The following is a 20,217-nucleotide window of genomic DNA, read 5'->3' as shown; positions in this document are numbered from 1 at the left end:
TTTACTAGTAAAGGAAACAATACTCCTTTCTTACTGGGCTAATAAGAGCATAAAACAAGTATATAATAATCTGTATTAATGATAATATATAATAAATTAGAATATGTATGCATATCTGAATTACATAATTATGCATTATATATTTCCAGCATTCTTCATGTCTCGACACTTTGCACATGCACTAGAGGAAATAAATTTTAAAAAGATCCAATATGCTATGTCTTAGTTAATGGAAACCAGAGAACGACATCACGTGGAAGTTTTTGTGTTGGTAAGAATCCCAGTGAAAATTTCTTCATCCAGAATCATCAGGTTAGAAACAGTGAATAAACTTTCAAATATCACCATGTTAGTTTTTCCAGATATTAAAAATATTACTATTAAATGATGGGTACCAAAATGTCTTGGACAAAGAAAAAGTATTTTATTTTATTTTATTTTTTTGAAAAAGTATTTTAAATATGAGAGCATCTTTTGTTCATTTACTAGTCTCATTAAACAGAGGAGATTTTCTCATTTTGCTTTAATATAAGCCTCTGGAGGGAAACACTGAAAAATCAACCGAGAGGATTAAGATTAAACCAATAAATCACCAAACAATGTAAGATCCAAATACAATGAAGAAGACAACTTGAAATCAAAATAATTGTCAGAGATTATGCCTGAGGACTTTGTTCAGTGTTTCTAATAAGAAACTGCTTTATTTGCTAGATGAACTGTATTTTACTCTCTCAGAAAGGGAAGGGATGACTTTTTAAAAAGTAGGCTCTGGAGCTTTACACCCAACGGGTTAAAGTGTTTGATAAGAAATGTCAAGGGGCTCCTGGGTGGCTCAGTTGGGCATCTGCCTTCGGCTCAAGTCATGATCTCTGGGTCCTGGGATCAAGCCCAGCAGGGAGTCTGCTTCTCTTTCTCTCTGTCTCTCAAATAAACAAATAAAATCTAAAAAAAAAAAAAGAAAGAAAGAAAGAAAGAAAGAAAGAAAGAAAGAAAGAAAGAAAAAGAAAAGAAATGTCAAGAAGTCACTGGGTTCTTGGAATTTCTATTTTGGGAGAAATTATATATACTACATTCTTACTGCTTATATTTTTAAGACTGGTAACTCCAGCATGATTGCTAGGATGGCTCCCCCAAAGTCACAGCCCTGGAACACTGCTATTCTATTTCCTGCTGCTCCATAAATGTCAAAGATAATAAGCACATGTTATACACACAATGTCAAGGTGTGTGAAGAGAAAGCTGATAAATGAGAGGACATTACCTTTCGATACTTCACGAAATAGGCATTGATGGGCAGCCCACCATCCTTCCCCGCCCTCCAGACCAGGTTGTAGGTATCGGATGTGTAGGTCTGGGGAGGGCTCAGAATGATGGGGGCATCAGGGACGGAGGCACCACTCGCATTTTTCTCTGGTGCTGAGTCCACCGCACTGGAGCGTTCCTTCACTGGAAACGAGCTCAATAGTCCAGCTTCTGTATTATCTCCTTTATCATTCTGAGGAGGATCAGAAGGTGTAACTGTTTCTGCTTTTGTGTTTGTTTCAAAAGGAACTGCAGAAGAGGGGAGAAAGAGAAAGAGAGAAGAGAGAGCTTGAGGAAATTCATCATCTCAGTGCCTTCTACACAGCGATCAAACTGCCCATGGGGATACGGAGAATCTGAGCCCTGGAACTGAAAACAGGTAACACTTCAATTTGTAATTCATGGAAACATCTAACCTCCAGGAGCAACCTCTTATTGAAAAAGAAGATGTGGTATCTATATACAATGGAATATTACTGAGCCATCAGTAATGATGAATACCTACCATTTATATCAACATGGATGGAACTGGAGAGTATTACGCTGAGAGAAATAATTGGAGAAGGACAATCATCATATGGTCTCACTCATACATGGAATATAAAGAATAGTGAATGGGACCATAAGGGAAAGGAGGAGAACTGAGTGGGAAAAGTTAGAGAGGGAGACAAACCATGAGAGACTCCTAACTCTGGGAAATGAGCAAAGAGTTGCAGACGGGGAAGTGGGTGGGGGTATGGGGTAACTGGGTGATGGGCACTGAGGAGGGCACTTGATGGGATGAGCACTGGGTGTGACACTAAATTTTGGCACACTGAATTTAAATAAAAAGAAAAATCAATTATATGATGAAGTAGCTTAGCGATCTGAAGGATGTTATTTTTCCTTGTTCTACACTAGTCTTCCCTTTTACAATAATTTGCTAGTTTAACTTCCAAGTTAAACTTGGAACTTAGATTTTAAGTTGGAGAACACAGAGCCTTAACTCCAGTTGGTGATGAAGCGATACATTCCCTTGGGAAGGCAGAAGGAAGACTGTGTTCTTCCAGCCTTGAGTCTTAAGAAGGCCTGGTACTTCTACTTCAGTGTTGCCGCATACAGACATCCCAGCTAGCCATGTAGAGAGACTACATGGGTGTGGGGGGATGAAGGGAAGGAAGGGCAGGCAGGTGGTGATTCCAGCCTTCACAAAAGCGCCACACATGGGAGTAAAGCCACTTTGGCTGTTCTAGCCCCAGGTGCCAACTGATCGCAACAGCATAAGAGACTCAAAGCAAGGCCAGCAGAATTGCCTAGCTGCATCCACTTAGCCCACAGAACTGTAAGAGATAATAGAGGGGTTGCTGGAGGGGAGCCTGGGTGGCTCAGTCAGTTTAGCATCCAACTCTTGCTTTCAGCTCAGGTCATGATCTCAGGGACACAATCTCAGGTCCTGAGATCAAGCTCTCCATTGGGCTCCACACTCAGCGGGAAGTCTGCCTCTCTCTCTACCCCTCCTCCTGCCTGTGTTCTCTCTTGCTCTTGCTCTCTCTCAAATAAACAAATCTTTCAAAAAAATAAAAAGGGGGCTGTTGGATAACTAAAATACTTATCCCACAAGCAAAACAATTTATATTCAACAAGAGGAAAGAAATGAAACAAGACTAGCAAAGATAAAAGAAGAGTTTACTTATTTCCAAAGTAAGCCCTCTTTCTGGATAGAATTGAAGGTCGGCTTAAGAAACTGCCAACCTAGTATATTTTTAAAAAAAAAAAAGAAACAAATAAGAGGGAAACAAGAAAGAAATTGTCAATCTAAAGAAAAATAAAACAAGCTGACAGTCTTAATACTAAAAGCATTCAGAACACAAGAGAAGGGAAAAATACTTTTTTTGCACTGAAAAAATAAATAGCTTGCGTAAATCCTCAGTAAATGTACTGAGCACATATTACATGCCAAGCATTGTGCTAGACACTTAATGAATATGATCGCATTAAATTCTCAAAACAACTTTCTTAGGTAGATAGTAATACTACCACTTTTGCAGATGAAGAAATCAGGGTTCTGGGAGATGGTGACAACAGCTAGCAGAAGAACATGAGTGGTGCTGCTGTCAAAAATGAGAGAGCGGTCTATGAAAACAAGTATGCCGCCAGCACCATGAAACCTAAGCACTGACAGCTTGATTTCTCTAAAGTGCTATTCACACTGGCGACAAAAAGGTCTCCTATTTTTGACCACGTCTGTGGAAGGGTTGTGTGTGTGTGGGGGGGGGGGGGGGAGCAGAGGAAACAATGCGAAAGCGTTTCTTCTGCACAATGAGGTCAGATTCCTGGTTAAAAATAAATTCAAAAAAAAAAAAGGTGGGTGTGTTTTTATGACAATCACTGCAGTTTAGGGGAGAAGCAACAAAAGACACAGCCAACAGTGTAAGGTCAGTTCTCTGTTTAAAAAAGAAAAGGTATCCCAGATGCGTCCTTCCCATTAAAGAAAACAAAAAGGCATGAGAAAATAGTATAGGAGAAAACTAATTAAGTTCACTGAGACCAACTGCAAAATATTGCTCCTGGAGCAGCCGTGTTTACCTAGTGAGTCAGAACGTGGGCTGGCTGTGAAGGGTGTGAGCTGGTGCCTGCTACCATGGACAGATGGACTCGAGGAAGTGCTGGTAATTAGCTGTGGCTCAGGGTAGTGGAGAATGACCTTTTTATCATTAGCAGTTTCATGGATCCTCTGGGCCAGTTACCACTGGGAAGTGGTATGTGGCTGCACAAGAGTTTAAAGACCAGATGCCTCAATTTATACAGAGGCATGAGACAAATTCATGCTACAGCCGGGGTCTAACCGTACCAGGGTCAAAATCCTACTTCTGCTATTCAGGATGCAATGAGACTTCTCTGTAGCTTTTATTAAGAAGAGGATTCAAGGGATGCCTGGGTTGCTCAGTGGTTGAGTGCCTGCCTTCAGCCAAGGGCATGATCCGGGGTCCTGGGATCGAGTCCCACATCAGGCTCCCTGTGAGAAGTCTGCTTCTCCCTCTGCCTATGTCTCTGCCTCTCTCTGTGTTTCTCATGAATATGTAAAATCTTAAGAAGAAGAAGAAGAAGAAGAAGAAGAAGAAGAAGAAGAAGAAGAAGAAGAAGAATGGGATTCAATTCCTTTCCCTCTATTTTCAATGCTATATCTTGAGTGCTCACAAGATACGAGACACAATGTATGAGACCTAGGTGCTTCTTTCAAAAGTTTGTTTAATATACATTATTTCAACTCATCTTCAGAACAACTCTGTGAGTGAGCATTTTGAAAGGTAGAATGCTTTTTGAGATGAAAAAGAGATTGATAAAAACTCTGCTTTTCAAAGTGCTCTAACTATGGCAATGAAGAGTCGAAACTAATTAAACAAGGAATATAACCAAACCTGTCAAAGCCATTCCCACTGTGACCACTCATAGCAGTCACCCCTCCCGGACTATCCCAGGCCAACTCCCATTATAGTGCTGAAGAGTTACAACCCACTCTACAAATATTTGTACGCCCAAGACCTCAAAACCCAAGGTCTCTGGAAAGAAAAAAAGGAGGGGAGGGGAGTAGTCATCTCTCTTTGACCTTGCTTACTCCCCTCCTCGCAAAAAAACAAGGTAAATAGCTCTCAGTATGCTAGAAATTTAATAGGGCTCAGACTCCTGTAAAAAGAAGTGGGTTGTTACGTATTGTGAGCTTCAGTAAACTTGCCTGCATCTTAATAATTATAGACCATGCAAAAGATGAAATGCAGGACCACCGAGATAGGATGTAGGTAATGGGGTTACTTACTATACACGAAAATGGTATTAATCAAGATTTATAGAATTTATAAAGATTTATAAAATCCTGCAAGGGGGGCAGATCTTAAAGATCTAAAAAGTTCTAGCCTAAACAAGTTAGCTTACGTATCTTCTAAAAGATTCAGATCTTTCATAGATCTGAAGTTAGACAAAATACCTAGTTCCATCAGCTATGACTATCACATCTATCCCTTCTGCTATGCTATATGTACAGGAAGCAATCACTTCAGCCAAAAACTAACCAAGCACCACCTGGGTTACACCTGTCTTACAGTTAACAATTTTGAGTAGAGCCACTCTTATTTTTTGCTTGGCAGAGTGGATATATAAACACACTCATGGGGCTGCCTGGGTGGCTCAGTTAAACATCTGCCTTCAGCTCAGGTCATGATCTCAAGGTCCTGGGATGGAGCCCCCCACATCAGGCTCCCTGCTTAGCAGAAAGTCTGCTCCTCACTCTCTCTCTCTCTCCACCCCCTTCCCCATCACTCATTCTCATTCTAATAAGTAAAATCTTAAATACATAAATTATAAAATAAACACACACAGGTGTACATACACACACACATTTACACATATGTATAAATTTATACAACACTCACCCACCTTCTTTATTTGAGGATTCATTTTTTTTAAAGATTTTACTTACTTGTTTGAGAGATTTTTAAAGTACCAGTATGTAGAGTATCAATATTATTAAAAGTAATTCAAATTTTACTTAATTCAAATTCAAACCTTATGTCAGTGAGTATTTACTTATTAAAGATTTTTTTTTTTTTTTTGAGAGAGAGAGCGTGCGCAAGCGTGCGCACAGCAGAAGGGGCAAAAGGAGAGGAAGAAGCAGGTTCTCCACCGAGTGGAGATCCAAATATGGGGCTCGATCCCAAGATCTGAGGCAAAGTCAGATGCTCAACCACCCAGGCGCCCCTGTTTGAGGATTCTTCAGATGACCAAAATCAGTATTTCTTCCTTCCCTAACCACTACATCGGATAAATTATCATTAGATAATAATTACATAGTAATAATTATAACCTAATACTTAGAATTTACTGAAGAATTTCTATTGCCAGACACCAATCTAAACACTTCACACATATTAATTCCTTAAATTCTCACATCTATCTGGTGAGTAAGGCCTTCACTATCCATCCTTGTTACGCAGATGGAGGAACAAGCACAGACGAGTTCCATGGTTTGCTCCAGGTCTCAAAGCTCCTAAGTGGCAGAGCCAGGAGTCTAACCCCGCCTACCTGCTTAACCGCCACATCATTCCCACCTCTAGCATTCAGAGTAGCACAAGAATATAAATGGAAGTCCTTGGCCTTCCCCACTTCTATTCTGACCTTCAGCTTCATCTAGAGCTAGAGGGTCCTTGTGCACATATGAATAGAAACATGTGTACACATCCAACCTCTGTCCACTTCACCTTCACTCCTGTGCAAAAGACCACCCCTTGGCTACTCTTCTGGCTTAAGGGTACCGGCACACCAGGGGTGTGGCCTACACTCTGGAGGATAGGCCAGGGAGAAAGAGCTGTGTGGAACTAGACTGTGAACTAATTAAAGCAAGGGATTCCAAAAACTCAGTCCTGCTATATAGAAAGAGGAACATGGGCTCCAGGCTCTGGGTAAGCACAACCCCTTAACCCCATGGACTATGTGACCTGTGGGATCTAAGGACCCAGGCAGAAGAAAGCTGCACGAAGCCTTCTAAGGCAGCAGCCCAAGGCGGGGACCTCAGTTGCCAAAACTAAGGACACTTCTGCTCTATGATTCTCCACCTCTTGCATGACAAATAAGGTGACAGTCTCTACTCAACTACCTGCTGGGGAATGCTGCTCTAAATACTCACTGACATAAGGGCTGAATTTGGATTTGAATTCATTTGAATAATATTGATACTTTATATATTAGCACTTCAAAAACTGCATAAAACTTTTAAGATAGCCTCACCAAGAATCAGGAGAATATCAAGAATTAATGTTATACATCCCATTAGAAAAATAACTTTGGTGAGAGGTACTGTTAGCACCGTGATTCTACTTTCTCAATGAAAACCAACTCTTTAGACTTTGGATTCTGTACCTATCAAGGGCTCACCTGAAAAATGTCTGCAACGACCACTTTCAGTAGCTTAGAAAACCAAAAGCATTAATCATGAAAAGAGGTCATAACCTGGGCTTGCTCCCACATGAGAGCTGTCCACCGGACAACTACAACCCTAACAAAAAGATCAGAAATGGACATTAAGGTTCATCTGGGTCTTGTTAAGGCCAAATACCAAACACTAGAGTTCTCTATTTCACTATCGTCAGGAAACCATATATATATATTTAGAGATGGCTGGACTCATGAAAATAACATACTTCAAAGCACTTCCTCCCCTTCTATCAGAGGAAGCTAATCACCTGAGAAAAAGAACTAATGGCAACTCACCAACTGTGAGGACTGCCTCTGACTGTGTGGTGCCATGCTCATTTGTGGCTTCGCAGGTGTATTTCCCAGCATGCTCCTGAGTGACAGCCTGAATATACAGAGAGCTTGAGCCAGCTCGGGACATGATGAAGTAGACAGGCTCCAGGTCAAAGCCCCCAGGCCGTAAGTGTGATTTCCGGGATTTAGATCTAAGCACTTGCGATGGATGGCTGGTTATCAGCCCATGCCGGTCATACCAACGCATGACGGGGACTGGCACTCCGGTGGCATTGCAGGACAAAGTAACAAAGTCTCCATCTACCACCTTTGCACTTGCTGGTGCTGTAATTATAACTGGCTTGAGTCCACTGTCTATTAAAAAAGTAATTCACAAACACAAATAAGTAAGAACATTGTTGTATCCATAGTGCAAAATTACGTAAACTCATTTTATTGCATAAATGTTCTCAATGTCATGTCCAAGTAGCAGTCTTACAGGCATCTTTTATCCATGTGTTCCTTAACAGTGTTTTTTTTTTTTTATTGAAGTATAATCGACATAAAACCTTAGCTGCAGGTACGCATCATGATTCAATACACACACACACACACACACACACACACACACACTCGGTGAGCCCCACCATAAATCTAGTTACGATCTAAACAATGTTTTACATGCACAACAGTACAAAGAACACGTTCATTCATTGAAAGAACAGTGTTTGCATAGTCACATGCAAACAGGGAGACAGTAATGATAATAATAATTTAAAAAAGAGATAACTCTCTCCTTGTTAGCTCCCTTCTCAACTTTTAGCAAGTAAAACTGTCCACAGAAAGTAGAATTCAGGGCAGCCTGGGTGGCTCAGTGGCTTAGCACCGCCTTCAGCCCAGGGCATGATCCTGGAGATCTGGGATCAAGTTCCACGTTGGGCTTCCTGCATAGAGCCTGCTTCTCCCTCTGCCTGTGTCTCTGCCTCTCTCTCTCTCTCTCTCTCTCTCTCTCTGTGTGTGTGTGTGTGTGTCTCATGAATAAATAAAATCTTTAAAAACAAAAGAAAAGAAAGTAGAATTCATCATTGTAGACTCCTAGACATTTCCTACATAGACTTCTCGTCCTTCAAGAAAAAAAAGAATGCATATAAAGGAATGTGTTGAGAGCTTTCCAATATGAATTCTATACACATCTGACCACTATAAGTATAGAACAAAACCCCAGACTTTAAACATGGAAACAACGTGAAGTAGCACAAAACAAAATAATACTCCTTCACAAAAAATAGTTAATTCCAGGGAAAACATCTGATTACAAAAATCCTAGGAGAGAACCCCGTTCTGAGTAAAAGCTGATGAACGTATTTCTTTTTTCTTTTGTTAAATTTTATTTATTTATCCATGAGAGATACAAGGAGAGAGAGGCAAAGACAAAAGCAGATGGATAAGCAGGCTCCCTTGCAGGGAACCTGATGCGGAACTCGATCCCAAGACCCCGGGATCACAACCTAAGCCAAAGGCAGATGCTCAACCACGGAGCCACCCAGGTGCCCAAAGAATGTATCTCTTACCATATACACGAATACCTTGTCTCCAAACTACAGTGACACCAACTCTCTTTTCTTTTGGCCCCAAATATCCATTCCCTTGAGTCATTTATTTTTTTAAGATGTATCAATTTATTTCAGAGAGAGAGAGAGCGCGCGCACACACACACACAAGGGGGAGGAACAGAGGGAGAAGGAGCGAGAAACTCAAGCAGATTCCACATTCCACACTGAGCGCAGAGTTGGACACGGGACTCAATCTCATGACTCATGAGATCACGACCTGAGCTGAACCAAGAGTTGGGCACTTAACTGCCAGTTAACATTTGGTATGATTAGATTTCTAAATTTTTGCCAGTCTAACAAATGTAAGATGCTATCTCACTGGTCATAACCTGCACTTCCCTGAGTACTAACAAAGTTGAACATCTTTTTACCTGGGTCACTGGTATTTTTCCTCTTCTGTGAAACACCTTTTGTACATTTTTCCATGGGGTAATTTATCTATTTTGTAATGGTTCAGAGTTCTTTGCATATTCCAGATACCATTTTTTTTTATTAGTTCTATACGCTACTAGTATCTTCTCATGGTATATGGCTTTTCATTTGTAAAGGTATCCTTTAAATAACAAGGATGTTCTGATTTCAATGTAGTCGTAACAATCTTTTTTAAAAAATGAGCCCCAAATGTCTTCAGTTTTGAAACCCAATCAGATAGATACTTTCCTACATTTTCTATAAAAATTCTGCCATCTTTGGATGTCAAATTAGCTCAGTTGGTTAAGTAGTCAACTCTTGATTTTGGCTCAGGTCATGATCTCAGAGTCATGAAATCAAATCCCACAACAGGCTCTGTGCTCAGCAGAGTCTGCTTGGGGTTCTCTCTCCTCTCCCTCTGCCCCTCCCCCTGCTCATGCTCAATAAATAAATAAATAAATATCTTTTTTTTTTTAACCTGCCATTTTGGCTTTCATAGATAGGTCTCTAATCCACTATGAAATTATCTTTGTTTTTTTTTTTTTTTTTTTTTTTTATTTCTTTTTTTTTTTTTTTTTTTTTTAATTTTTATTTATTTATGATAGTCACAGAGAGAGAGAGAGAGGCAGAGACACAGGCAGAGGAAGAAGCAGGCTCCATGCACCGGGAGCCCGACGTGGGATTCGATCCCGGGTCTTCCGGATCGCGCCCTGGGCCAAAGGCAGGCGCCAAACCGCTGCGCCACCCAGGGATCCCTGAAATTATCTTTGTATACATTATAAGTCAGAGATTTAATTTCTTTCTCTCCATTTTGATAGCCAATGGTCCCACATTAAAACTTGAAATGGATATCCTCCTCTTGCTAATCTGCAATGCCACCCATGTCAAGTCCTTAGCTGCGAGTGTCTTTTTGAAGTCTCTGTCTTGTTCTAAGAGTCTATTTATTCCTACACCAATATATTTTAATTACCACAGATCTTTGTACACTAATCTCTGTAAAAAAACGAGTCGCCGTGTTCTTTTTCTTCTTCTTTTAGTATGTCTTAGCTATTCTGGGGCCTTTGATCTTCCATATAAATTTCAGAATCATTTGTCAAGATCCTCAAAATATTTTGATAGGATTTTAATTAGACTTGCATGAATCTACAGAACAGTTTTTGAAAAGATCTGACAGCTATATAATACTGAATTCTGGTATCTACCAACCGGTGTACCTTTCTAGATTAGCTAGGTCTTCTGAATGTTGCTAATATTAAAAGGTGACTTTGAAATTATATTTTGTTTGTTGCTGGTTATAATAGTTAATCTTATGTGTCAACTTAATTGGGCTAAGGGAGGTCCAGACAACTGGATGTGTCTGCAACAGTGCTTCCGGAAGAGGTTAGCAGATGGCACTGCCCAACATGGATGAGCACCACCCAGTCTGCTGAGTGCTCCGCAGAATGAAAATTCAGAGGAAAGGTGAATTCTTTCTCTCCTTAAGCTGATCCCTCTTCTTCTGCCCTTGGACACTGGACGTCAGCACTTCTGGTTCTCCAGCCTTCGGACTTTGGTCAAGATTTAAACCATCAGCCCCGCCTTCTCCCCACAAATAATTACACTACTGACTTTCCTCCTTCTCCAGTTTGTAGACAGCAGACTATGAGACTCCTCAGCTTCCATAACCATGTGACCCAATGCCTATAATAAATCACCTCTTATTTTTATCTTGTATGTCCCACTGATTTTGTTTCTCTGGAGAAATCTAATATATACGTGGTATATAGAAAGACATTGATTCTTGTTTATTGGTCTTCATCCAGCCATCCTGCTAATTGCTTTTATTATTTCTAGTAATTTTCCAGCAACTTGAGAATTCTCTGTGTTGATAATCACAGTTATACATTAATCATTAATAATGATTTGGTTTCTTTCTCTCTTGCCCTTACAGATTTTATTTTTCTTGTCATTCTGTGCTGGTTAGAATCTCAGTATGATGACAAATAAGAGATTCTAAAGAGAATGTTTCCAACATTTCACCATTAAAAGTGACATTTCCTGTAAGTTTTTGTTAGATACTCTTTATCAAATTAAGAACATTCTCTTCTATTTCTGTTTTTTTAAGAGTATCTCACATGGGGGCACCTGGGTGGCTCAGTGGTTGAGCATCTGCCTTTGGCTCAGGGCATGATCCCAGGGCCCTGGGATCGAGTCCCACATCAGGCTCCCTGCAGGGAGTCTGCTTCTCCCTCTACCTGTGTCTCTAGCCCTCTGTCTGTGTCTCTCATGAATAAATAAATATAATCTTTAAAAAAGAAAGAGTATCTAACATGGACACTGAAATGTATCAAATTGTTCTGCCTCTATTGATATAATCATAGTGTTTTTCTTCTTTATTCAATTAAAAGAATGAATGATACTTTAAATTTTCTGACTGATTCCTGGGATGACTCCTTAGTCATTTCCTTTCATATATACTGATGGCTTGTCCTATTTTATATAGGATTTTTGCATCTCTTTGTTCATAAATGAGACTAAACTTTAATTTTCCTTTCTTATTTCATTCTTTTGTGATTTTAGAACGAAAATTATACTAACTGGAGAGTTCCCATTTTTTTACTTTTCACTGGAAGAGTCTGTGTAATATTTGAGATGGTCTATTACTTGAAAGTGTATTAGAACTCTCCATAAAACCAGCTGGCAGGGATCCCTGGGTGGCTCAGCAGTTCAGCACCTGCCTTTGGTTCAGGTCGTGATCCTGGAGTCCCAGGATCAAGTCCCACGTCAGGCTCCCACCATGGAGCCTGCTTCTCCCTCTGCCTGTGTCTCTGCCCCTCTCTCTCTCTCTCTCTCTATGTCTACCATGAATAAATAAATAAAATCTAAAAAAACAAAACAAAACAAAACAAAAAAAACAGCTGGCCTGGTATTTTCTCTGTGGGAGGACTTTTCCTTCTGATAGTACAGGACTATTCAGGCTTTTTAATTTCTTTTAGGTCACAGCCTTACTAAGTTGTATCTTTCCTAAGAATTTGTCCATTTCTGTCTATATGTGTAAATTGTTGGTGAAAAAAGTTCACCCCTGTCTTATTATTTTTAATCTCTATAAGACTTTTACTTTTTATTCCTATTGTTTATTTGTATTTTGCCAAAGATTTGTCCATTTTATTAGTTTACAAAGAACCAACTTTTTCTTTAGTAATCCTCTCTACATTATCTTCCTTTTCTATTCAATTGATTTCTGCTCTTATTTTTATTTCTTTTCTTATGCTTTCTTTAGATCTCTTCTGTTATTTTACTTAGACCATGAATTTTCAGTCTTACTAATTTTCTTTTATAAGCATTTACGGCTATACCTTGCCTTCTAAGTTCCATTTTTGCTATATGCTGCACAATTTGATCTGTGGCATTTTAACTTCTGAAATAATTGCACCAAGGTCAGAGAATGGGTCTGCATGACACTGATTCTTTTATCTGTGAAATACTGATAATTCATAAACAAAAGATTGATTTCCCTAATATATAAAGAACTCCTACCAATCCACAAGAAAAAAGACCAACAGTCTAATTCTTAAAATGGACAAAAGACAATAAATAGTCAATACACGGGAAAGCAAATTCAAATGGCTCATACACATATGAAAAGAAGCCAGATTCACTCAAAATAGAAGAAATATAGATCAAAAGGTACTTTCTTTAACCTATCAGATTGGCAAAGATTTAAAAAGCAATTGACAACACCCTGCCTTGGTGAAGATAGAAGGAGAACAGGCAGTTACACGTTGCTGGTCGGTAAGAGTATGAAGAACAGTAACAGTTTTGCAGAGCAACTCAGTGACATTTATCCAAATTACCAATGCTTTTATTCAGCAAGTTCATTTCTAGGAATTTATTTTATGGATATTCACACCCGTGTAAAATAATATATGCAGAAGGACATTCATTATAGAGCTCCTTAAAAGGGCAAAAGATTAGAAATAGCCACCAATAAAGTACTAGTCAAATCCTTACAACCATATCATGGAATACTAATAAGTAGCAATCTAAAAAAGGAATGAAACACTCCTTAATACGGGAAGATGTCCAAGATTTGTTAAGTGAAAAATTCAAGGTAAAGAATACTACCACTATGTAGAAGGGGGAAACTCCCAGATGTTATTAAATGCACACAGACACATTATGTGTAAGTGATCGTAAACGTACATTCAAGGATATTCAAGAAACTGATGAAACTAGTTAGTTCTAAAAGCAATATGGTTGGCCAGGGAATAGGAATGAGAAACTTTTATCACATGACTTTTAAACTATGTAGTAATGTTTAAAAATATATATACAAAAAAATTTTCAAATGAAGTTGATCACATATTTGCTTCTTCATGGAAATGCCTACTTGCAGCTAGAAAGGAACATGGAAAATGGGCATAGTTCTGTTATGGTAATAGGATTATGTTTCTGTAGTGAGAATGATTTAATTTTAAACCAAAAGAAAAGCCTATCTGTAAAGTGAAACTTCCTAGGATTGGGGGACCCAAAAGCCTACCTTTTATAATTTCAAGTCTCCCAGTAGACTGTGCAAATCCAATCCTATTATCTGCTACACACTGATACAGCCCAGAATCTTCCAGGGTAACACCACTGATTTTCAGTCCGTTTCCTGTGGTTAGGTGTCGTGGGGAAGGATGAACAGGCTGTGCGTTATGAAACCAGGTATGGTTTGGAGTTGGGTTCCCATGAACCTCACAAGTGAATTGTACTGTGGCACCCAGAGAGACTGTCTGATCCTGTAGTCCTTTAGAAATTGAAGCATTTTCTGAAAATAGAACATATAAATTAAACTCCAGCCCTCAAGGGGTACTTCTTTAAATGATCACATGATACACATAAAATCTTCCCTCTATCAATAACTGGTTGAAACCAAATTTTATTATTTACTTACATCCTCTCACCTGCTGTGGTCATCAAGAAAAACATCAGAAATATTTTGAACTTTCTACTAATAGGATAAACGGATAAACCGTATGTTACTAATATGTCATAGTCTCTTTTTCTAAATCTCTCCACCCACTTAACTCCTGCCAACATTCACACACACACACACACACACACACACACACACACACACACACACACTCCCTTGGCTTCTCTGAGCATTTATTTCAGGTGATTTGTATAAATTAGTAGTTTCCCTGGACTTCCCACTGAACAAGAGCCAAAACAGAAGAATGTTTATTTGTTATTTTCAAGTTAAATTCCTTCCATGATCAGTTCTGCTTTAAGGTTAGGTGTATAGTGGGTAGAAAACTTTAGTGTCCATCAAGTCACTTTAAACTAGACAAAGCAGATGATCTACCAACATTTATCACATATGCCAAATTATAGGATTCTGCATATTAATCTAGACCTGATTATCACTGCACTTTAAAGCTCACTTGTCATTCCCTAATTTTCAATGTTACCTACATCAGGCCATCACTGCAAATAAATACATGCAGAAGTTTATGAAAATTATTTTTACTATGAAACCACTTACTACCTACTTTTTCTGGCTTTCATGAAAATCTGTTTTGATAAAGGAAAACATTTTTTGCTGCTAGACGTGACAGTAAGATAGGTAGCTGGAAGAAAAGAAAGGAAAAGCTTTGAGATAAAGAGTGTATATATAGAAATGTAGGTGGAAATAATGCAAGGTTGATGAGCCAGATCCAATGAAAGCATTCCAAAAGGGAAAATGATATGAAATAGATTTCTTTTTGAGATGACATTTTTTAGTTAGCACTCTTAGCTACTATTACTGGGTAATACACACTGAGAGAGCCCAGAATCTTCCATCCTATTGAACTCCCATCTCTTCCCTCCATGTCATTAGGAAGGAAAAACAAGCTCTGTATTATATAACCAGGGTGGAGGTATGTACCCAAGAACATCCCAGGTGAGATGTTCTGTGCCACCAAGAAATACTGTCAAATTCAGCAGGTCTTTCTGACTACTGGCATAGGTGTTTCTAGCTTGTCCCTATTTTACTTATAGTTCCCAAAGAGATCTCCCATTCCATACATCACTTAGACCAGAAAATTAGCCTGACTTGAAAAACAATTTAATATATAACATCTTACCAAGTACATTAACCATGTAAGTCACACGTTTGATGTCTCCAGACTTGTTTCCCACTACACAAGAGTAGTTTCCAGAGTCCTTTGGGTCAATACTATCTATGGCAAGATGAGAATACAACCTTCTCCAATTGCTTCCCAGGAGAGCGTCCCGATCGTCCTTCAGCCAGTACACTTGAGAGGCTGGGACCCCACTCACCACACACTCCAGGGTGACAGGGCTATGAGAAAGGACAGCCAATGCCTGGGAATGGGTGGGGTGAAGAATATGGAAATCATCTGAAGAAGGGCCTGGGAAAAGAAGAGAAAAAAAATTGTTATTATTATATATTCACTTCTAATCGCTTCCTTAGCCAATCTGTGAGCCTTCCCATCTTCCCATTTATTATTCTTTATACTACAAGGTCCTACTTGGTAGCTAAACCATTTTTAGCTGAGAATTAAAATCAAGACACTTTGTGATCCTTTAGGACTATTTCTGAATTAGCAGTTTAGAAATGTAGAATTTCTGGCAAGTCCAGAAACTACTACTTTGTTGTACTTTGACAACTGGTTCTATCCCAGTTCAGCTATCATAATCTGATAAGAGAAAAAGATATGTATTTTTTCATAATTCACAGTTAGCCATCAATTTAACACTGATATAAAGCTCTATTTCCTCTACAATTTCTTTTTATTTGAGCAAAGGCTCATGTTTTCCATATGCTTTTCACTCTGTCAACCTTGACCAAAATTCTCTTCTAAAAATTCATCGTCTTTTAAAAACATGTACAGTACTATTCTACAATGCATTTATGTATTTAATTTTTTCATAAGACTTTCTTATGATAAGCAAACAGGATTGGAAAGAAAAATGAACTCTGATTTCCCAATGTTTTATAAGGAATGTTCCTGAGGACTCTTCCTAGTGATCATTATTCTCCCAAATACTTACGACTCACAAGAAGCTTTCGGCCAATGGGTTCAACTTTTAATTCATGTGTGACAGGATTAAAAGCTGCACATTTATATGATCCCTTGTCCTCTAAAGATACATTCAAAATCTGAAGATTCCCTGATGGAAGGATTAAGTAATTCTCTGGGGAAAGAAGGGAATGCAGTTAGGCCTCTATTAGAAGGACGCCAATTAAAACAAATGAAAGGTGATGGTTGTGCTTTAAATTTAGACATAAGACTAGCTGCCAATAAGCCATCAGGGAGGATGTATTAAATAAAAGAAAAGGCAAGTCAAGGAAGAAAAAAAAGTCAGCAGTACTAGAGGAACAAAATTAAACCCATCAGAAACATTTGATAACAGATCATTTGTTGAGAACATTGAACACACAAGCGTATTTAGAAACAGAGACAATGACTATAGCAACCACCTGGAGCAAACCTCTAGCTACAAGACAGATCATCCAGTATCCATTATTGTCTTTCCACTTATTTTTTTCTCAACAAATACTGCCATTGAGGGCCCAAACACAGGTGATAGAACAATAAAGAGAGCCGACTAAAGCCCTGCACTCATGCAGCCCACGTTCCAGTGGGGGAAATGGGGGTGGCAGAGAAAGGGGTAAATAAGAGACAAGCAAACAAGAATGTGCATAACACAATGCTATGAAAATTGAAAAGGAAGTTAAGTAAAGGGGATGGAGAGCAACAGGGCCTATCATTTTAGATGGGGCCATGAGGGAGGTCGATCTGAGTGGAGACCTGAGTGGAGGAAATGTGGGACTGTAATCACATCTACAGTGTAGCCATCTGTGCTTGTCTCCCCTTGACTTCTGAGAGTAGAGACAATATATCTTAAGCAATTTTTTTTTTTTGTATTCACAGTCCCTAGCACACAGAGCTCCATAGTAGGTTAATGACATTTGGCTTCCTGTAAAAAGTCTCACCTGTGGACTGTTTGAGCCACTTTCCCCGGATTTTATAGCGCACCTCGGCCTTGGGGTTACTATCTGGAATCTTGCAGCCAATGAAACCAGTACTTTTTTCTTCTGCTGTAACAACATGCTTTGCTGCTGAACCGAAATCACCAAGAACTAAAATAAATAAATAAGTAGATAAATAAATAAATAAATAAATAAATAAACAAACAAACAAACAAACAAATAAAGGCAAACTTGAACTCTCTTCCCCCAAAGGAAATATAAAATCTAGAAGCCACATCTGCAACATGGCGGTTTGTGGCAGCTAATCCCAGTTCACAGAGTAGCGTGATTATTCTTTTTCAATCTCAGAAAAGTAGTTGGGAGTAGGGGTGCCTGGTTGAGGGCTCGAGCTACATCATGGCACCCTTTTTCCCTGAAGTCAATGCTTCCAGAAGAGTGCAAAAAAAAGCAGGCTGATCAGAAACAACAAATACCCATCATTTGCTTCAACGTGGATGGAACTGAAGGGTATTATGCTGAGTGAAGTAAGTCAATCGGAGAAGGACAAACATTATATGGTTTCATTCATTCGGGAATATAAAAAATAGTGAAAGAGATTATAGGGGAAAGGAGAGAAAATGAGTGGGAAATATCAGAGAGGGAGACAGAACATGAGAAATTCCTAACTCTGGGAAATGAACAAGGGGTAGTGGAAGGGGAGGTGGGTGGGGGGATGGGGTGACTTGGTGAAGGGTACTGAGGGGGGTACTTGACAGGATGAGCACTGGATGTTAAACTATATGTTGGCAAATTGAACTCCAACAAAAAAATATACAAAAATAAATTAATTTTTAAAAAAGGCAGGCTGTTCTTAAAACATCAGGGACAACTGTAAAACATCATCCTTCCCATTCTGTCAGGATAAATCCTTTTCAAATCCAGTCCCTCATCAAAACACACTTTCCCTATGCATCTTCATTCTGCATGTAGCTATTCCCACTGCAATAAAGTGGCTTATAGGCATGAAACCTAGGACATCAAGAAACCAAGCAATATATCATTTCTCTCTCAACTCCTCTCATTATTGGGGCATCTGGGTGGCTCAGTGGTTGAGCATCTGCCTTTGGCTCAAGTCATGATCCCAGGGTCCTGGGATCAAGTCCCACATCAGGTTCCCCTTAGGGGGCCTACTTCTCCCTCTGCCTGTGTCTCTGCCTCTCTGTGTGTCTCTCATGAATAAATAAATAAAATCTTTATTTAAAAAAGTTCCTCTCACTACTTAAAAGTTAACTACAGATGGAGCCTGCATGGAAGTGCTCTTTATTATCTCCAATGCTGAAAGCATTTAACCGCCTGCCACTAGGAATTTGGCCTTCCAGTGTGTGTCTTGGAGCTGTCCATGGGTCACAGCTCTACAAAAACATTTACTCTTCTCAGTTATGACAAACTCACGACTCCTGGGGAATCCAGATTTGTTCTGTAAATAGGGGTGCCCTTACAAAGACATTTTCCATTACTGGAAGCCATCACCATTTGAAAGGCAGATGGCTTAAACCTACTAAGAAAACCACCACATTCCAGATTTTCCATAAGTTCAATCCTCAACATTCCTTTCTCTACAGTCAATTATTTTTTTCCTGCTTCCTTAGCCTGGTTTCAATTACATAAATTAAAATCACTCAGTAATCAAGACAAATAAAACAATTAGATATGAAAGATAAAGGACTGCACGAAACTACTGAATGTCAAAGCAGACAACAGCTTTTTTGCTGCTGGTGATGTTAAGGTCTTCTATATACTCAAAAAGGAATTCAGAATTTGCATTAGAAAACGGTCCTAACCATGTAAAAGTTATTTCCACGCCTCTCTTACAGGTGAAAACATGAGACTAGGCTCACTGAGGTTCAAGTACATCTCCCCCAAGTTAAACACATAAGAGTCAAGGCTGCAATGAGTATGTGTTTACTCCAGAGCCCACATTCTTCCTTCTATTCAAAAATGCAAGTACTAACAGTAATTCTAGGAAAAAAGCATAGATATTAGGGACAAAATTAAACTCACCAGCAGTGGATACTGTTGCAGGGCTGCTCACAATTGCACCGATGCTATTGTTGGCAACGCACTGGTAGGAACCCGAAAGGGAGGGATTAAGAGACAGAATAGTCAAAGTCCCCTGATGAATCTTAATCTGTTCCATGTTTCTATCCAATCTTTTTCCATTATGCAACCATGAGATGTGAGCGTTCACAGGTTTAGCAGAACAATGTAGTACTACAGGTCCACCAAGTTTCTGGACAGCGGATAGTGGCTCAGAAATAAAATAAGGTGCCAAGTCTACAAGGAAACGTTCCACATGTGCAAAGGTGTGGGGGGGAGGGGAGAAAGGAGATGAGGGAGAGAGAGAGAAGAGTATGTTGAATACATTTCATCTGAAACTATATAACTAAAGGCAAGCTATTATTTCAACATACCTTACAATTCCTAATGCTTGTAAAAGTTCTAGGAATATTTTATATGCCCAGTTTTGGAAGGAAAGAAGGGCAACACATTATCCTAGGACTTAACAATTAGGGTAGAAGAGAAACTTTACAATCGGGCACCTGGGTGGCTCATGGGTTGAGCATCTGCCTTTGGCTCAGGTCATGATCTCCAGGTCCTGGGATGGAGCCTCACGTCTGGCTCTCTGCTCAGCGGGGAGTCTGCTTCTCCCTCTCCCTCTGCCCCTCCTCC

The 20,217-nt window shown here is 39.4% G+C and overlaps 1 protein-coding gene across 6 annotated transcripts in view; it reads right to left on the bottom strand.

Moving 5' to 3' along the window:
• Positions 1 to 20,217, bottom strand: part of CDON (cell adhesion associated, oncogene regulated) — a 98,049-nt gene that overhangs the window by 39,347 nt on the left and 38,485 nt on the right. For 3 of the 6 annotated variants that reach the window (XM_072729395.1, XM_072729393.1, XM_072729394.1), the window contains exons 3-9: positions 19,549 to 19,821; positions 17,512 to 17,658; positions 16,566 to 16,709; positions 15,635 to 15,922; positions 14,062 to 14,331; positions 7,543 to 7,893; positions 1,262 to 1,551 (exon numbers count right to left, since the gene is read on the bottom strand). In XM_072729395.1, coding sequence (XP_072585496.1) covers positions 1,262 to 1,551; positions 7,543 to 7,893; positions 14,062 to 14,331; positions 15,635 to 15,922; positions 16,566 to 16,709; positions 17,512 to 17,658; positions 19,549 to 19,821 — 1,763 coding nt within the window. The remainder of the gene's footprint in view (positions 1 to 1,261; positions 1,552 to 7,542; positions 7,894 to 14,061; positions 14,332 to 15,634; positions 15,923 to 16,565; positions 16,710 to 17,511; positions 17,659 to 19,548; positions 19,822 to 20,217) is intronic. The other 3 variants (XM_072729397.1, XM_072729396.1, XM_072729398.1) reach the window with 1 other exon arrangement.

This window comes from Vulpes vulpes, chromosome 12 (genome assembly GCF_048418805.1).
Source record: "Vulpes vulpes isolate BD-2025 chromosome 12, VulVul3, whole genome shotgun sequence".
NCBI lineage: Eukaryota > Metazoa > Chordata > Mammalia > Carnivora > Canidae > Vulpes > Vulpes vulpes.
Note: the sequence above shows the minus strand (reverse complement) of the source record. Positions and strands in the feature narration are given on the sequence as shown.